At 38.2% G+C, this 18,858-nt stretch overlaps 1 protein-coding gene across 1 annotated transcript; it reads left to right on the plus strand.

The window, feature by feature from the left end:
* Positions 1–471: 471 nt before the first annotated feature.
* On the plus strand, positions 472–16,640 carry LOC139713351 (ubiquitin-conjugating enzyme E2 K-like). The gene is made up of 5 exons (XM_071625093.1): positions 472–715; positions 3,846–4,001; positions 8,062–8,244; positions 12,758–12,886; positions 14,204–16,640. Exons 1-5 carry the CDS (start codon positions 653–655, stop codon positions 14,273–14,275), a joined length of 603 nt encoding a protein of 200 aa, XP_071481194.1. The 5' UTR covers positions 472–652; the 3' UTR covers positions 14,276–16,640.
* The last annotated feature ends 2,218 nt before the right edge of the window (positions 16,641–18,858 follow it).

Genomic DNA, 18,858 nt, shown 5'->3' on the forward strand with positions numbered 1-18,858 from the left:
CATGTTTCACAATAGAAAACAGAACGCAGAAAGTGTACAATTTTATGTAAGGTATAGGTGAATTGAAAGAGAGGGAAATACACTTTTACTGGAAGCCTGAGCGCAATGTGTGAGCTAGGTTTTATCAAACCTTTGTTCTTTTTTATGCGATTGTGGTGGATAACCAGAATACAACAGAGACGGATAGAGAAAGAGAGTGAGAAAGTGAAATATTTTGAAATGCACAACCGATAATTAGCAGTGAATATTTTAGCACTAAGTATAGCACAATGCATTTTAGCATCTCACTGAACAATTTTTGTGACAGACAACATTATCAAATCTGCGCATCTCGCACCTCCCGATTTATACACGACCTGTCATTCGACGTAGATTCTGATGACCGTACACACCACCACCGCGCCGTGTTCGCTCCGACCGTAATGCCGTATTCATTCAATGCATAGATCTACTGCAGTCAGATACGCGGAGTGTAATGGCCAGGGCCTACCATTCCATGGCATGCATAGGTTTTTAAAGATTATGTAATAAAACGGTGTAGATAGGCCTACGGAGTCGCAGACACTCAGCTGCAAGACCGTGTTTTTGTGTACGAATTTGTGATGCGTGGAACTCAATCGTCTTTGGCAGTGTCGTCATTTCACCAGTGAACATGGCAAATATTGCGACAAACAGGATACAACGGGAGTTGAAAGAAGTTATGAGCAGCGACGAGGTACATTTCGAATCGAAACGTTTTCAATGCAAATGGCATTCAATACACGACTGTAACCTAGGGTTTCTACTGCAAACTTTGTTACTGTGCAGTTCTATCTCAGTATCTGGTCTAGATGATTTTTAATCTAGGGAGCTCTTTACTAAAATACAGCTCTTCTCTTATCTGTCCAACAACGCTAGTTAACTGAGCCCAGTCTGACAATGCGATATTTTTTTTACACAGTACCCATGCCCATCTCATGATGAAGTAGAAATATTCAGCTAAGAATAGTAAGAATAACGCAAAGATTATCAAATCATGAAGGAAGATGAAGTCATTTCAGACTCTGTTCCATGCATTCTACCTCAATTACTAATGTAATGTCAATAAGATCCTCATGCCTTTGGCTTTGCAGATAGGATATAAAATGAAAAAATGGAGGTCCCATGTGTGAGAGAGTCGAACTTGTGCATTCTTAAAATAAGATCCTGAGCGCTTCATTTATTCATCGCAAAGAGCAGGGTGTGTAACCTGGTGAAGTGGTTTGTGTTTCACATCCTCGCTCCACCCTGCATTGCCATTGGAAATGGCCAGATCTAAGTCTGACTTAGACCAATAAAGAAATAATATTAAGTTCTGTGATTTTCGTGCATTGCGAGTTATTTATATATTATATTGGATGGCCATGAATGGGATACCAGGGAATATTGCACGAGTTAGGGCCAATATTGCACGAATCGAAGATGAGTGCAATATTGAACTTAACGAGTGCAATATTCCCTGGTATTCCATGAATCAAGGCCGTCCAATATAATTATTATCATCTATACAATCAAGTAGAGCAAGCATAAACTGCACAAAATTACCCGGCTTCTACTCGTCTTGGAAGTTGAGTCAGCAGTCACATCCCAGCGCTGAAAAGGGGAAGCCCCTAAAACTGCGTATGAAACGAAACAACTAGCAAGATGTTTGCGCGCTCGTGAATTGTAACAAAATGACGCGCACTAGTAGCAAGCGTTTGCGCATTCAGCAAGCGCTCGCACGATAGATGAGACAGAATTGAATATGGTGTGATCTTGAACGGCAAGTAACAACGGTAGCCTATGGGGAAAATAATACGTTGGCCTATGCGTTTCGTTCAATATGCTCTGATATTGAACGATAAAAATTGAGCGGACTACAATACACGTTTTTAATGCGCTGCTAAAACGCTCTATATAGATGATGTATAATATTGATCACAGGAAAGTGGAAGCCATGCAGTTATGAGGAAGATGGAAGTTTCTGTATGTTGACATGCACACTTGGCAAAATTAACTGACAAGGTGTTTGCTTTGTAATAGTATGTCTCGCATGTCTCTGTTCCATGGCATGTAATATATATAGTGAACTACTGTAAAACGAGAAATGTTTGCGTGCATTTTAATTTCGCAAATTTCGCGAGCGTGAAGATTCGCGAAATTAAAATGCACGCGAAAGTTCTTTTGTACACTATATGCACTGAATGCCAGTGGCAGTTTGCGAAGATTTCATGCCGCAAAAAAGGCCGTCGGCTCCAATTCGCGAAAAATTCATGCCGCGAATATATCATGTTTTACAGTATAATGTGCACTGTACATACATGGAGTTGGTTTAATACTTACGTACAAGTGAAAAAGCTACAGTTTGCCTTAGCAAACCATTTGTTTATAATTTATAATTGGATACTATTCTGCCAAGTGGCAAAGTTGGAGCAAGGGGCGATGAAAAACCAAGAATAGATGATCATGGTTCCAGTTGTTAAACCAAACAAATCACATTACATTGTTAATTAGATTTATTATACTAACCCAGCTTCAGTGCTTCAAATTAGTTCAAAAATGTGAATTAGGGATAGAACAACCAATATGAAAATGTTGCTCAGTTTAATCGATGTTAATTACATGTATTATAAAATGTTAACTGTGAACAATAATTTTATCGAAATTGTTTCCAGAATATTTAAACTGTCTACAGTTATGGCTTATTGAGAAAAATAGCGATATCTCCTTAGGCCTATATCTTGGCTTCATGTTGCAAAATTTGTATATGGTATGGATGCAACTGACCTACACATATGCATCAAATGTGATGACTTGAACATTTCTTAAATCACTGCTCCCAATGTTAAACAGTGTCAGTGGCTTGAATGTTTGATAGAGCAACATTCTAAATGTGGTAGAGTGATTTCACAATATCTTGCTTCACTAAATAAACCCTGTGAGAAATGATAATTTGTTAGAGTAAGTTTTTATGTCTAGAAAGAAGTCTTGCAGCCCAAGTTCATTGCTGGAAGCAAAATATAGCAGTTATGTTACAAAACCTGTCAATCATGCAACTCTGAAGTGATAATGACAGTTAATCCCTTTTAGAATTAATGCACTCATCTTACAGTAGTTTCGTATGTGGATGTTGGCACCTAATCAACTTTGTGAGTGCTCATGTATGTACACTTGTTGTAGTAGAAGTTCTAGGGTCTGTTGCACAAATATGCTGCTGATAGACCTTGAAATCAGAGCTCTGCATGTTGTGCCCATTTATTTACACATCATGTTCTTCTTTTACAAAATTCTCAATTCTTTCCTGATGTAGAGGGGTCACAGTTACAGTATACATGGTGTATACTTATAAGTTGTGTATTTTTCCACCATCTAGCCATTGAAGTAACAGATTCGTACAACTTCCCTGATAGCGAATTGTACTGTATTTTGCCCAGGCAAGTGGTCGGGTTTGTTAGAACCTTGAGGAAGTTGATAATATCATTATGTAAGACTATTTTATGTTTACAGACTTTTTTTTTAAATGTGTTTTTGTTTGCTTTTGCTGTGAACAACTTTTGTTTTGATCTCTAGAATGTAAGAAAAAAAAAGTTAACCTGTATATGTTGTATTTGTTGATAATTGTTGCGTTTCAGTCATAATACCATGAGCTCAATATCTTGGAAGTTTGGGATGTATTTAGTCTGTCAGTAAACCTTTCCAGCATACAGTCAAATACAAATTTAATTCTGACCAGCCAGGAACATGATAGTTGATGTTGTATTGTTTTAATATCAATGCCAAGGAGTTCTTGAATCCTGACGGATCGATACTGTGCAATTTTTCATTTCTTTTCTAAAATTTGTCCCAAGGCCATCAAGAACCAGATCAAGATAGTTCTACCCATGGATGATGACTACTCGGAGCTCCAAGGTGAAATCATAGGGCCACCGGACACGCCCTACGAGGGGGGCAGATTCAAACTTCACATCAAAGTTCCTGAGACGTACCCCTTCAATCCTCCTCAGGTAATGAGAGGGAAAAAAATAAAACAACAACAACAATGACAACAACAACAATGAACACAACAACAACAACAGCAACAATAACGACAACGACAACGAAAACAACATCAATAACAAAAACAAGCCAGTTTTTTAGTTCCTCTTTGTGCATGAGCAGAAAAATGCAGTTTGTCCCACCAGGCATGTTGGTTTATAAACTCTGAGATAAAGCGTCAGTGACGTCCCGTGGTACTGTAAAACCAGAAAGAGCTGTGGTATGACACTTTCACGAATTGGAGCCAACAGCCCTTTTTTCGGCATGAAACTTTTTCAAGTTGCCGCTGGCATTCAGCGTATTGTATTAAAACAACAAATTCCACCTGCATTTTACTTGTGAACCTTGGTTCCCTGCAAAATTTGTGAAAGTTTCATGCAAGGGAAAATTCCTGGCTTTACAGTATTTAAAGATTGTTCCTGTTAGCTTTATAAATCGTGCTTGCCAGCACATCCACATGACAGCAAGCTTGGTATTTGGCAATGTTAATAGAAAAAATTTGTTCATACATTCAGTAAAAATATGCTGAAATGGATGCTTCCCCTTGTTTATATTGATCGACCATTCTTGCCACCTGGTCCCCCATGCAAGTTCATTCTTTTATTGAACATGATTGATGAATGAAAGCAAGAGAATATTGATCAGAAGGGTGAAGGTTGAGGTGTGAATTTTCTTCAATTGATTGATGAATTCCATAAATTGTTACACCATCGGGCAAGCTCATACACTCAGTCACTTTGAAGAAAGATGAGTTGCATAACCAACAGGGGGAAAAAAAATCTTGTTTGTACTAATGTGGGCATGAGCTAACTCCTAACTGGCTAATTATTTCATGACCAAGGTGTCACTGTGCTATTCCTTTTCTCCAACCACCATTTTGACAGCCTTTGCTGAGTGCATGTGATAAATACCATCACCCATTAAAATGGCTAATGAGTAATGAATGTAATTTTTGTTTGCCTGTACATCCTATCATACGCTTACCAATTAGTACCTGGAGGTTGCAATGTGAACCTTTACTTTCTTTAAAAAAAGGGAGCAGTGGTTTTTCACTCTGTAATCTGAGATTAAATTACAGAGTAAAGTGATCCAGGGATGACATAAACCATGCACATTTTTTTTTTTCATGCACCCAAACTCTGCACACTCCCCGCATTCCTACACACATTCAGAACATAAGAAAAGGAGAAATGATAGTCTGTGGCAACATTTAAAAGCAACAGAGGGTCATCAAAGTTTGTGGTGTCCTGTATTGATCCCCCTCAGGACTCATTTATGATGAATGTATGGCAAAACCTGTATAGATGAAATGTTTAAGTTACATATCAGTTTGTACACTGGTGACTGTATTGTTGTCACCTCCAGTTGTTGCTGCAAGTGTTATCAATATGTTGCAGTTGTCATCAATACACATTTTCAACTAATGTTAGATACAATGCTTGTGTATCTGCCCATAATATTAAAAGAAGAAGAAGAAAAAGAAGAAGAAGAAGAAGAAGAAAAGGATTATGACACATGGATTGATGTCAATTTTCATGTATCCTACTGATCTATCCTTTGACTTAAGAGATGTTCATGCTAAAAGTTCTATGTGTATAAACGACAGGCTACCCTGGATTAAAAAAACAAAAACAAAAAAAAAACTTATTATTATTAAACTGTGATTGTCTGTTACTCAAATATGTAGCTGATAATGATGAGAATATTTCAACAATACTGAAACAGCAAAGTTATTAATTGGTTTACATAAAGACAGATGTAATTTGTATAACATATTTATTGAATCCGCTGACATGTGATGACGCGAGAGTACAACACATGCCCATTTCCTTGTCCACCAGAATTTTTGATACATGTATATGGGCTGTGGGCTGTTTATTTCCCAGTTTTGTGGACTGAAAGTGATTCGTAATGATTGTGAATAAAAGAGAGGATGGCAACACACACACACACTGACAGAGTATGGAATTGTATGGAACATTGATCAGGAAATAAGTAGTATGCAAAGCAGGAAAACAAAGATGGTTGTGTTTTGTACTTTCAGGGTTTTGCACTCATAAGGAAAGTGTAACACAAACTAAAACAAGAACAACTTACATACATTTTGTTTGACCATGAGAAGAAAAAACTTCTTTATTTCATTTATTTTGTTGTTGTTGAAAATGTACAATTTTTGTATTTATTCTGCTAGAGAGGCGCAACAATGTTGAGCCAGGCCTTTGTTTCCAATAAGTGACCCTTACATTCCACGCATGCTTAGTACCCTGGGGGAAAACTATATTAACAACAAGACAAAATACACACACACACACACACACAAAGATGGTGTCTTATTTCCTTTTCATTTTGTGATAGTCTTATACAAAGTGATCTCGAATCAATGATTTTGCCAAAATTATCAAAATAGCAAAAAAACAGAGTCCAGAAATATTTGCTTTGTTTATTTTTTTTTTCAGGTTTTGAGGCTAAATATCCCCCAGCTTAAATTGCCAGAGTGTTTCTGTTTCATAGTGTAGCTATTCAGTGCATAATTGCCTTCAATGCTCAGTTACCAGGCATTATAAAGGAATAAAAGCCCTCTTCCTGGGCGCTCCAAGTAGCTTCGATGTATATTCTTCTCAGATCTTTGGTAGGTAATTTCAATACTATCAGAACATTCACAGAGCCACATCTGAGATTGAATTGTGTTTTCATTTGGCACCATACAAGTATTTTAAAATCTTGTTTATTTCCTCGTGATGCCATAGATCCCTTTGTTGATGAACATATTTGAAAGGAATATGAAAATCATACAAGTAGCTGTGCATGAAATGATAGTGACACATCAGCCACTTTACAGTATCGAGTACTTCTCAGACTGCAGTATGCCTGGTTCTCTGTATACACACTCTTGTATAAATGCTTTACAAATGAGGACTGTCATTGGTGTTGGTGCTACACATGCACTTCATGGTGGTTTTATTTTGGCAGAGCTACCAAGTCCCATGCATTCTGGGTGAGACTCATGCATTTAGGATCCGTCTCACGATCTCACGCATGGCACCCATTTTTCTCACGCATTGGGACATATAAATCAAAGGATTATGTGATAGTTGCAATTAAAGGTATATTTTCCTTTTGTCTTTCAAAATAAGTAAAAAAATAGTCACTTAAGTATGCGCCAGATTGCACCGTTAAGAGCTAAAATTTGAAAAAACCTCCCTACTGTGGAGGGGGAAACCCCCCTCCCACACCCTCCCCACGCTTGGTTGCTTTGCCCCTCGCTCGCGCGCATGCGCACGCGCCGAGACGCCGAGTGATGGAAATCTCACTCATAAAATTTTTTTGAACGTGGCATCTCTGTTTTGGGAATGTCTTGAGTTGACTGATAATTAGCAAAAATTGTCAATATGCCAAAAATGATACCTCCTATATAAAGAATGAAAATATACACTCTGCAAGGTGGGTAGTACTAACTCTTTTCTCCAAAAAGGGTAATATGGCCTACATTGTACTTATTCCCCATTGCTGTGGTGTTCAGTTGTAAATCCTGACAAAATGGTCCTACAAGTTCCCATCCACAAAAGATTGTCCGTGTGAAACACAATGGCATACATGGTATATATTTCACAAATTGTTTGAGTCAACTAATGTTGACAGAATTCCCCATGTGCCTCTCATAACGCAAATGCAATGTATCTACTCCTCAGCGCAAAATTGCTTGTTATGCAGCCTAAAAGGGGATGATAGCTATTTCTCATTATGGCACTGCAGTTTTGTATCTGCAAACTCCACCACTTACAAAATTGTTTTACAAGTCCAAATTCACAAAATATTCTCATACATATAGCTAAATATATTGCACATGTGTACAGTACAGTATCCCTGAGCTGAACCTCCACGGCAAGTGTCACTTCAAATGATATGTTCCTCAGGAATTGAACACAGAATAGGAGTGACTATTTTGTATACTATACATGAATTTGTCACAATCAGCTGTCACTAATGCACCCTGGATCTCTTCCCAAACCTTTTTCTTGAACCGGGCAGGTGAAATTTGTGACCAAGATCTGGCACCCGAACATTAGTTCGGTTACGGGGGCCATCTGTCTGGACATCCTGAAGGACCAGTGGGCGGCGGCCATGACCCTTCGCACTGTCCTGCTCTCCCTCCAGGCACTACTGGCTGATGCGGAGCCCGATGACCCCCAGGATGCAGTGGTGGCCAAACAAGTGAGTGTTTAGTGCAGACTATCAGTATAATTATTTCTGGATGTAGCAAAAACGCCCTCATCATGAAGCCAGGGACAGTATGAAAAGTGCTATGATAGACCATTCCTGTCACCTGGTCCCCCATGCAAGTTCATTCTTTTATTGAACATGATCAATGAATGAAAGCAAAAGAATATTAATCAGAGGGGTGAAGGTTGAGGTGTGAAAAAAAAAAAAAAGTGTTCCATTCATTCGTGTCGGTATATATTCAGCTTGCGTGTGTGTGGATATGTGTCATTTGCACACTATGGTAAATATGTGTGCTTATTTTACGTACAGTCTGTCCACAATTACATGTGTACAGTATGTCAACATGCACAATGAATGGGAGCACCTCATCTACGTACTTCCGGTAGCTTTAAAGTTGTGCATGCGGCAGTGTATAGCGTGCACATGAGTATTTCTATTAAGTGTGTTCAAGTTGACATTTTAAGGGAAATTCTATCCTGATGTCATAATGTTTTGGATTAAAGCAGAAAAATCAAAGAAGTAGATCTGTGAAAATATGGGGGGGAACAGACACATCAAAAAAGGATTTTTTTTTTTTTTTTTCAGACCTGTTCTTGGCATGTAATAAGAGTAATACTTCGTTGCATTATCCTCCTCAGCAGATACAGTGTAGGTTCTGTTTGTGCCCAAATATGTGAGAAAAATGAAAATAACAGAAATTTTGTGTACAAACCATATGGAAAGCTGCTTATCACCCACATCATACAGAGTTACCTATTTGTCTTTAATACTCTCTATTCCATTTGAGATCACCATTTTATGTTTTTCCCCCAAATTTTTCATTGATGTACATAATACTGCTCTGATTTTCTTCTTATTATCTTACTAAGCAACATTATACTGGGATGAAATTTCCCTTTAATAACAGAAAAAAAAAAAATTATGAACAGGTTGGTAGAAATTTCAGCAAAAGTTTACATTAGGTATTAAAGACATTTATGGCAATTTATGAGTTTCACATAATGTTGTAATTTCCCCCCTAAAAGTCATCAGTACCAAGTTATTGCGACATAATGAAATATTTATGCAAAGGATATTGGTTTGGATTTTGTCGTTTTTGTTTTTGTGCAACCTGATAACCAATTTTATGTGAAGGATACAATTTTATTTATTTGTTCTTTTCATGTCAAACAAGAAGTTAAGTGAAAATGTTTTTGCAGTTCTGTGGGAGGAGAGTGAGATCATGACATCCTGATTTCATCTAATTTGCATATTTGTGCTTGCTGCAGGCATCAGTAGGGAGCTTTAGATCTATGACGCGGACGTTTATGACGACGATTGCGTTGGCCGTTCTCCGCTCTCCCTGCTTCGTGTTGCAAAGTACATTGTAGCTTTAGATTACGCGAGGACCCAGCCTAAACAAAGTTAAATGCCACCCCCATAGGATCATCGCATCAAGTAGCTCTCTGCGATGTGAATTTGAGCGGACGCAAAAATAGCCCAGAACGGAATGTGCAATTTCATATGACACTAGGTCGATTTTCATAAGCAGGTTTTTTTCCTCTGGATGTCCACATCGCGAAAACCTAAAGCTCCCTATTTTGTTATAAAAAAAACATGTGAAACATTACAATTCTACAACTCTTAGAAATCCAGTTTTGATGAAACCTCTAGTTTCCGCCAATTTTGTTTGTGTGATCATGCTCTGAAGTCGCGAGAGTCACCGTGAACATGGTGTTTGCACTTTACACTTATCTCTCTGCATCCTGAAAGACATATTACACTACCAGTTTTTAGGAAAACTGCATCAAAATCTTGTATCAGATTTGAAACACATGTGAAAGACAAGGTTTTTGAAGATCGCCTGAATCCATACCAACCACACCGTCAATATCAAATCTGTCAGCCTGCCCCTTTTCAAAGTGGCTGTCTTTCAAGTGACCGTGCTGTTGTAGGAAATGTCCTGTGTAGTCGTCGATGACGATGCAAAGTAGTTCAAGTGTCCTTGAAAGCATAGTTTCATTTATGACACAAGAACATCAATAAACACTATACATGTAGACAAACAATATTCAGTGCAGTGTTGAAATGTATGCTACCATATAGATTCAGGAAGCCCTACTTGTATTTAATTCAAATGAGCTTGGTACACAGTTGGACTATTCATGCAACTGCCTTTGCTGCTGCTGCTGATGATGATGTTGATAATGATAATAATGATGAAGATGATGTCTTCTTTATGTTGCACCATTGCTATAGGAGGAAGTTTTTTTATTTTGTTTTGTTTTCAAACATTTGTATGGATTCATCATGAGTACCGATAGCATGGGAAGCACTGGTGAAAGTGAGGAATATCAGACAGTCCATTCAAAAGTCATAAATTTTAAAAGTTTAGATTGATTTTATGTGTTGCAATCTCTGGATTGCACCAATTCATGATGTCACAATAGTAAAGCGATATACAGAGCATGTGAAATTGTAGGTATTTCACCACCAAAATCTTCAAATTTCAGGATTACTACATGGCATATCAAAAGAGCCCCTCTCGCCTCAATATACAGTGTACAAGATTATATGTTACAACTGATTGACAAATTGCCCTACATCGACGTAAATAAGCACTGAATTGATAAGTGTTTTAGTAGTAGCCATGATAAAAAATCATGGGCGTACATACGCGAGCAGGATGCGAACCTACGACCTCCTGATCACTGGACAGGCGTCATCTCCACTAGACCACCGAGCTTTCGCCCGAAAGCAAGTGTTGGTTCTAATCCTTATAGCATGCAGCGGATACTGCTTTGTTATTCAAATTCATGAATTTCTTCCGTCGAGATTCTCAACGGAAGAAATTCATGAATTTGAAGATTATATGTATCTCAATAATCGGAAATGTGTACTTTCAGAAAAAAAACCCACAAATTGTGAAATTTCTTTTCATTTGTAAATGTCGTTCTACTACTGAGACATCCCAATTTGTCTTGCAGATCCTGTCTATAGAGGTCAGCACATTACATTAACTTAATAAATACTTTTTAAATTCAGGACTATTGATAAAATTGTTCAGTTTTCCTCATACTTTGACTGAGCTTTGTATAGTCAATTTAATTACTATGTGTATGGAGAAATCCCCCTCCCCCCCCCCCCAGTAATTCAGTCCTGCTTTCCCTGAAGCATTATTTATGTGTACATTCACAGAAAAGAATGAAACTGAGAGAAACAAAATTTCCCCTTAGTGTCACATTTCACCAGCCATTTATATTTGCATTTCATGGACATAACTGTTATGTTTGTTTGTTTTTTTCCACTTGACTTTCCATGGATGTTTTGCCTGAGTTAGCTGCATGTGTTTATTCAATTTCTCTTTTCCAGTGTGTGATAACATTACCTGTTAATGGGATACATTCAGGAGGGAAATAAAAGGCCAGTGGGTAAAGCATGTTCATTTTTCACAAGAAACGACAGGAAATAAAACATGCAACAGGAGATTTATGTTTCTTTGGGAATATAAAAGCGAGTGACTGTGATAATTATACAACATATCTCAAACAGTGTGTATTTCTACTATTAGCTTATTTCTTCTACTGTATAGATTTGTACCAAATTTACCTGTTCCTGGGGGGTGTTTCATGAAGCTGTTCGTAAAGTTACGAACGACTTACGAGCGACTGGTGATCAGTTCTTGTGCTGAATTATGGAAATTCTGATAAGTATAGCACATCAGAACTGATCACCAGTCGCTCATAAGATGTTTGTAACTTTACGAACAGCTTTATGAAACACCCCCAGGGACCAAGGTCTGCCAAGAGAAATGCCATGCTTGAGTACTGTAAAACATGATGTATTCACGGCACGAAATTTTCGTGAATGGGAGCCGACGGCCTTTTTCATGGCAAGAAATTTTCGCGAATTGCCTCTTGCATTCAATGCATATAGTGTAGATAAGAAATTTCGCGTGCATTTTAATTTTGCGAATCTTGGCGCTCGCGAAATTCGCGAAATTAAAATGCACGCGAACATTTCTCGTTTTACAGTAACCCAAACGACACCTTGCCTTGATTTTAAACATTTCATAGAAATATGTATTTGCTATCAAGATACCGAAAATACCACAGTATGATGATATGATTTGTATACATGTGTGTATGCAGTGCACACATAATTTGCACTCTGCGTGTATCTGTACATGCGTCAAAATGCAACCTTGTGGGTATATTTATCAGCCATTTCTGGAGAGAAAAGATAAAAGGAGATCGATGTGCCTACTCTGTTTCGTTATTGCCAGTTACTTGCTGTGTTACAAGATTTGTGTGCCTCTCCGCGAAGTGTCGCCAGAGACATTGTGCTTTCTTGATGTCTGTCCATTCATCCTTCCAATTGTAATCAATTTTGTGGACGATGTAATTTAAGAACCATTTGTGATATCCATATGAAACTGTGTATATGTTTTGATTTTGTGTACCAGTCTTTTTCGCTATTATCAAGTGTGTTATTGTTTTCCCCCACCTCTTTCCCATACATACAGTACAAAGATGACCATGAAGAATACATCAAGACCGCGAGGCACTGGACGTCGGTCTATGCTGGGGGTAGCATGAGAAACGGCGAGCTCGAAACAAAGGTCAAAACGATAGTAGAGATGGGATTCGAAGAAGTGAGTGTTTTATTTAGACTTTTTTTTTATCATTCCAGTTGATGGAGAAGGTTGCTCTCTTTGGCAAATCCTTGAAAACTTACCTGAGCTTTGATTAATATAGGTATGCTGTCTTAATGAATTAGCATGCATTGTCCCATTGGCATCTTGTTCATGCAAGAAATGTTATTGCCCAGTGTATATTCCTACATTGCTTTTATTACAGACATTTGTCCCTTCTTTTTCTGTTCAATGTAAATCGCAGAGATGTCTAGGAAATCCTACCACGACCATGAATGATAATGGTTTGTCATGTTCAGGCGAAAAGTCTTTTTTTTTGTAAGTTTGGTGCTAGTGTTGGGTGTGGTGTTACCACTTGAGAAGCACTGCTTTATATGACATTTAGAATGTCAAACATGGAGCAGTCCTTGTGTAATGGTTAGATGACAGTTCCCACAACCTACCCTTATGACAATGTTAGAGAGATTACTATGCTTTAACCCTAAAAAGGCTATTTTGGAGGTTTTGAGGACTGGGAAGGGGGGGGGGGGGGGTGGGGGGGGGGGGGGAGGGAGCATGATGGGCCCCCACTAATGTCCGATTGTCGCCAAATTCGTCTTGCACCTAGTTTATGACCTGCCCTACAAGAATGCATAGTTAATTTGACTAAAATTACCTTAATTTTAAAACAATTACTGTAATTTTGTAATTAAGGCTAGTTAATTATGCAAATATGCTGATTTTTATGGATTTTTTTTTGTGCCAATATGGTTGTCTAGTGACCCCTTAATTATGAATATGTGAAAGAAAGTTGTTAACATGTATTTGTAAGAAAACTGATTGTCTAAGACCAAAAATTAGGTAATTAATTAAACAAAATCATAATTGTGTATTTCCATTTCCAGATTTTCTATGTTTTTCTTTATTTCTATTTCTTATGTCAATTATTGTTTTTATTTTATATGTTTTTAGATCAGATTTTAATAGCTGAAAAACAGACTGTGCAAGGAAAGCAAAAGTAACACAGAATCTTGCAAAACCTCATTCATTTTACACATAAACACATACAAATATGCCATTTTTTACTGACATTGTGACCGTAAAATGCTACGTAACACCATAACCGCTGCAAGTATGTACGCAAATTAGGTATCCCAGTCTTTTTAGGGTTAAAGCACTGTACACCATGCTTACAGAGTATAATGTGACGAATCACATACTTGATGGAGTTTTGACCATATGCCACTTTCCGTAGATATTGGTTTACCTCAAAGTAGCGAAGACGTAACTGCTTGCCATAATTGTTATCATTCTCCCCCGTTTGTTTCCCCACGATAGACGTGTGCGAGAGAGGCACTATCGTCGTCATGTTGGGACATCGAGAAGGCTATCGAGAGTCTGACCAGTTGAAAGCGGCTCCCTCGCCCGTCTTCTCTTGGATTTGTTTTCTTGTTTATATTTAAGAATTTCTTTCATGGGCCATTGGATAGTGGACGATAGTTGGCCCGTGGCTTTTGCCAAAAAAAAAAAGAAATGAAAAAAAAAAGTGAGAGAAATATTGGGCTGCATCGTGAAAGTAATCCTCGTCTGTGAAAGGGTAGTAACTGAGGGCCAACCAAGGATATGCCAATGGACCACTGAGGGCGCCCTTCTGATCGTGTGACCCGTATCGAGTTCTGTCCATCTCCCTGTGCCAGTCCGGCGTGGATGATGTGGATCACTGAATGACGGGCTTTTGTGGGAATCGGTTTAGGAACGGAGAGCTTGAAATCAGAGGCACAAAGACACTACCAGATTTCTATCTTTTGATTTTTTTTTAAATTGAATCTTCATGGACCATGCTTAAAAGGGAGGGGGAGAAGTGGTATGAAGGAGGAGGGAATGTGATGCTAATATATAGTGGAGGAATGTTAGAACCCCAGTTTTCATTCTCAATCATAGTGCAGTGAAACAGAAGCTACTACTCTTCCTGGAAAGCATACATGAAGAGATCTTTCTGGTCTGTGATGGAGGCAGTGGCCAATCGAATCTGTCATTATTGTTTGCGTGCGATCAGTGACCAACAGAGTGTAGGACAGCTGCAGCTGTTAACATAGCATTGATAGTTTTTCCAGTCAGTGATAATAATAATTGTTGTAATGAATCGAAAACTTCGAGACAGCAGTCGAGACAGCCAAACCTAGGCTGTGGAGATGGTATTAATGTGTGGCACAGAAGGGAATCACTTATTAGCAAATGTCACACTGTTTATCTGGTATACTTTATTGTTGGCTCTTATTTCAAAATCAGATATTTCTGTCACTGTACCTCTGCAGAGGAGATATTGATGATTCTTGTAGTTGCTCAGGGGAGCATTTCATGAAGCGTTTTGTCAGATATTTTTTCTGACAAAATTTGCTCTCAGCCAATTAGATGCAAGAAGATTTCAGTAGCTCATAACAGTTTGTCAGAACAAAAAAAAATTCTGAAAAAGCACCTCATGAAGTGCTCCCTTGGTATCAGCCTTTGCAGGGAACAGCAGTGGCAGTGAATTGTACATTATAAAGGACTCTTGGTTTGGTGAAGTCTTGCCACAAAAAACTGCTGTTATCCAGTTTCCTAGTGACTGCTACATCAGAAGATCTAACATAGTATTTTGAATTCTTATCCAACTATGTAAAACTTGATATGATCTCTTGCAGTGATTTGCAAATGCAATTCTAACTTTTTAACTCTCAGTGTGAAATTGATTGCTTTCTGTGAACAAAAAGCCTACATCATTCTAATCAAAGGATATTAGATTCAAAGTCGCATTGAGCCAACCAGCCCAGTGTCATGGGGCACCTGAAATATGATTTTCTTCATGTAATACTACAATTTCATGCTGGTTTCAGTCTTGATTGTTTACGACGACAACAAAATCAGAGACAAAAATGGCAGGATCTGTCCTCATGTTGTCTTCAGTGAAGTGCTTGTGGATATGATATGAGGTGCTGCTGCAGTAGAATTTTGCAAACATGAATCTTAAGTTATTGATGACAAGTAGTCCAGATTGTGTCACAAAAAGTCTTATTATATCCCAAAGCAGTGAAGATTTGGCAAGTCAGCCACTTTGCCATGAAAGCAACTACATCTGTACTTAAACCTGTTGAACACCAGTCCCGGCTAGACTTGGGCGTGTGTATGTGGGAAATGCATGCTATAGTAAAAATCAGGCCGCCCTCAATGGGTTGATAAAGCCTGTAACGATCCTTTAAAGTGTTTGCTGCTGCCGGTAGTGGTTGCCCAGCTTGCTCCGCATGTATGTCTGTTTTTAAATCCATCTGAATACACCCCTCCCTTGCCCCTCCTTCACCCCTCACCTTCTGCCCACTTATTTCCCCGCCTGCCCAGCCCCCCTGTCAGTGTTCAGATTTTACCATCAACGGTTAGATGCCATACCTAGAACTCATCATGCGGCTCTAAAATAGGAATAGAAAAGTAGAGGTTTTACTCCTCCATGTGTCATTGTGCTTGTTTTTTAAAGGTTGCATCAACTCCACATGACAGCCTCTGTGATCCGTACCATAGCAGCCCACTGTTTGATCCACCTCAAGTAGTATTATGTTATCTATGTCATCAAAGTCACATCTGAACGGATATGTTTGGGTCCCTCATATTCATTGTGTCGGATGTGCTAATGATAGGACATATTCTTTATGTCACCATTTCGATTTATTTTTAAATTCTTTTATTTGCGCAATGTCCGCCACATGAGAATGTAACAGTATCGTGCATAGATTATCCTAGGTTTTTAAGGCAGGAAGTAGCGTAGACTAGGTAAAAGTAGTTTATACATAGTTCTAAACTAGACTGCTCCATACTTGTAGTCAATTTTGTATTTCTATCATTTATAAAAAATGAAAGACAAAAAAGTTGATGTAAATTTTGTGTATATTTGTTAGGTCAGTACTGCCGATACTGATTCAGAAAATATATATATAATAACGATGTAGATGTTATGAACAGCATGTTTAAAATATGAGGAGAGATGACGTTAAACAGACTAACGTTGATTAGAGACTGTAAAGAAATTTGAGTGATATGTATGTGACAAAGACCCATTTGTTTTTGTTTTGTCTGTCTGTCTGTTTGCTTGTGTGATTGTTTTTTGAATAGGGGTTCATCTACATGCAATGGAAACGTTTGACTCGTTGCTTCAATGCCTCGTTAACATTTGTCTAACAGTGACTGGTCATATGTTCATGCATTGATTTTTATGGATACACCTCTCTTTCTATATCCCTTTCTCTCTCCTCTTTTGACTAGGATGAAGAGGGTATGTTGGGATAAGGAAAGATGTATTCTGAGGTTGATTTGAAGCATGTGTAAAGTTTTTGGACTGAATCAGCATGTCCTCTTTTTCAAAGAAAAACCAACAACAGCAAAGACTGGAAAGATTGTAGGGAATCTCCTGAATTGCTGTTTTTTTTCCCCATTATTCTACATTCTGTATCCAGTAGATACAAAATAAAACTTAAAAAGAATTGATCCTCTGCTATGTTATTAGGGAGCTTTAGATTTGCAGCGCGGACGTTTGAGAAGACAATTGCACTGGACGTTCTCCTCTCTCCCTGCGTCTTGCTGAAAAGTAGCTGTAGATTACGCTGAGACGCAACCTATAAAAAATAAAATGGCGCCCCCATAAGATCAGTGCATGAAGTATCTCCTTACGTCGTGAATTGAGCAGATGTAAAAATAGCCCAGAACGCGTATTGAAAAACTCAGACGACGTGAGCTATAAATGGATCGACTTGACGCGCGTTTTTGTGCATGCTCAGAACGTCCCCGTCGAGCGTCGCGAAAATCTAAAGCTTCCTATTGAATTAGCAGGAAGACTGACAGCAACATGAGTATTGGGAACTAGCAGTTTGTGAGTATAGACAGATTTTTTTGACTTGTAAATCATTTGTGTCAGGTTGGAATTTGTTAAAAGATTTTGTGTCCTACAGCAGAGCATTGTTGTCATGTCTGTGTATGTGCTATTTCATTTTGAATTGCCTTTTCTGTGATTGTGAAATAAAAGCATGGCCTAGGAATCTACCGGTAGTTTTCATGCAGTTTAGCATAATGTACAAGGGTTTTATACGCCCAGGAAGGTGTTAAAGATGGAGAAAGAACTTAGGCTGTCATTTGAAGTCATGCGCAGCACCACCCAGAAGTTGTGTGCAAAATTACAGGTGGCACCGATGTGCTATGACAAAAGAGAGTATAGGAAATCGGGGGGGGGGGGGGGGGGGGGGGGGGGGTTCACATAAGTCGAACTTAGAAGTTAAGATCGGCTTGAAATTATGGTATGCCATTGGTTTCTCTTTTGAGTTTTATCTAATGTTTTCAGAATCCACTTCAAATTGTTATCAAAATTTATGGAAAATATCCTTTGTCCCTAATTTTTTTTTTTTGCTAATTTATGCTTGTATGAAAATGTCTCCAAAATTTTCGTTCTAATATGAAAGTTGGGATATCATTGAAGTCACACACAGCCTGCCATAGTTTTAAGATGATCATGAATGTAAGATTGACTTAAATTTTTCGTGAAACACCCCCCAGGACTAGCGCCCTCACAGCAGAAAAGACTTCCCCCTGCAGCAGTTTGCTCTCTCTTTCAATGTGCTGGCAGAAATGAATGTGTGCACTTTGAATGGGATAGCAAATCAAATGCAGTGTAAAAATCACACTTTTAACAGGAGACAATGAAAAACAATGCTGGAACATGCTTTAGCAGAGTAATTCATTTGAAAGATGAATTAGGCGAGATTAAAAGGTGAAAAACTAACATGCAAATGCAGTCATTTTTAAGAGGAGCTGATTTTCATTTGAATTCAATTTGCAATTATGAGGAGAACAGATTTTCAGATGTTTATAACTTTGAATTCTTTCCTAAACTGTTTCAAGCAGTTCTAGTATTTTATACAAAGTTTTATGTTGAAATATAATTTGTAATACAGTGAGTGTGAAATGTTCTCTTCACCTTC

The sequence above is a fragment of the Diadema antillarum genome, unplaced genomic scaffold, assembly GCF_040938485.1.
Source record: "Diadema antillarum isolate AM-2024a unplaced genomic scaffold, OU_Dant_1.0 seq00001951_RagTag, whole genome shotgun sequence".
Lineage (NCBI taxonomy): Eukaryota > Metazoa > Echinodermata > Echinoidea > Diadematoida > Diadematidae > Diadema > Diadema antillarum.

What these genes read in the sequence shown, in the direction of transcription:
- LOC139713351 (XM_071625093.1), top strand. Translation starts at nt 653, where the DNA reads ATGGCAAATATTGCGACAAACAGGATACAACGGGAGTTGAAAGAAGTT. An exon ending in AAGTTATGAGCAGCGACGAG is followed by an intron (nt 716 to 3,845) that starts GTACATTTCGAA and finishes ATTTGTCCCAAG; the next exon opens with GCCATCAAGAACCAGATCAA. An exon ending in ACCCCTTCAATCCTCCTCAG is followed by an intron (nt 4,002 to 8,061) that starts GTAATGAGAGGG and finishes TGAACCGGGCAG; the next exon opens with GTGAAATTTGTGACCAAGAT.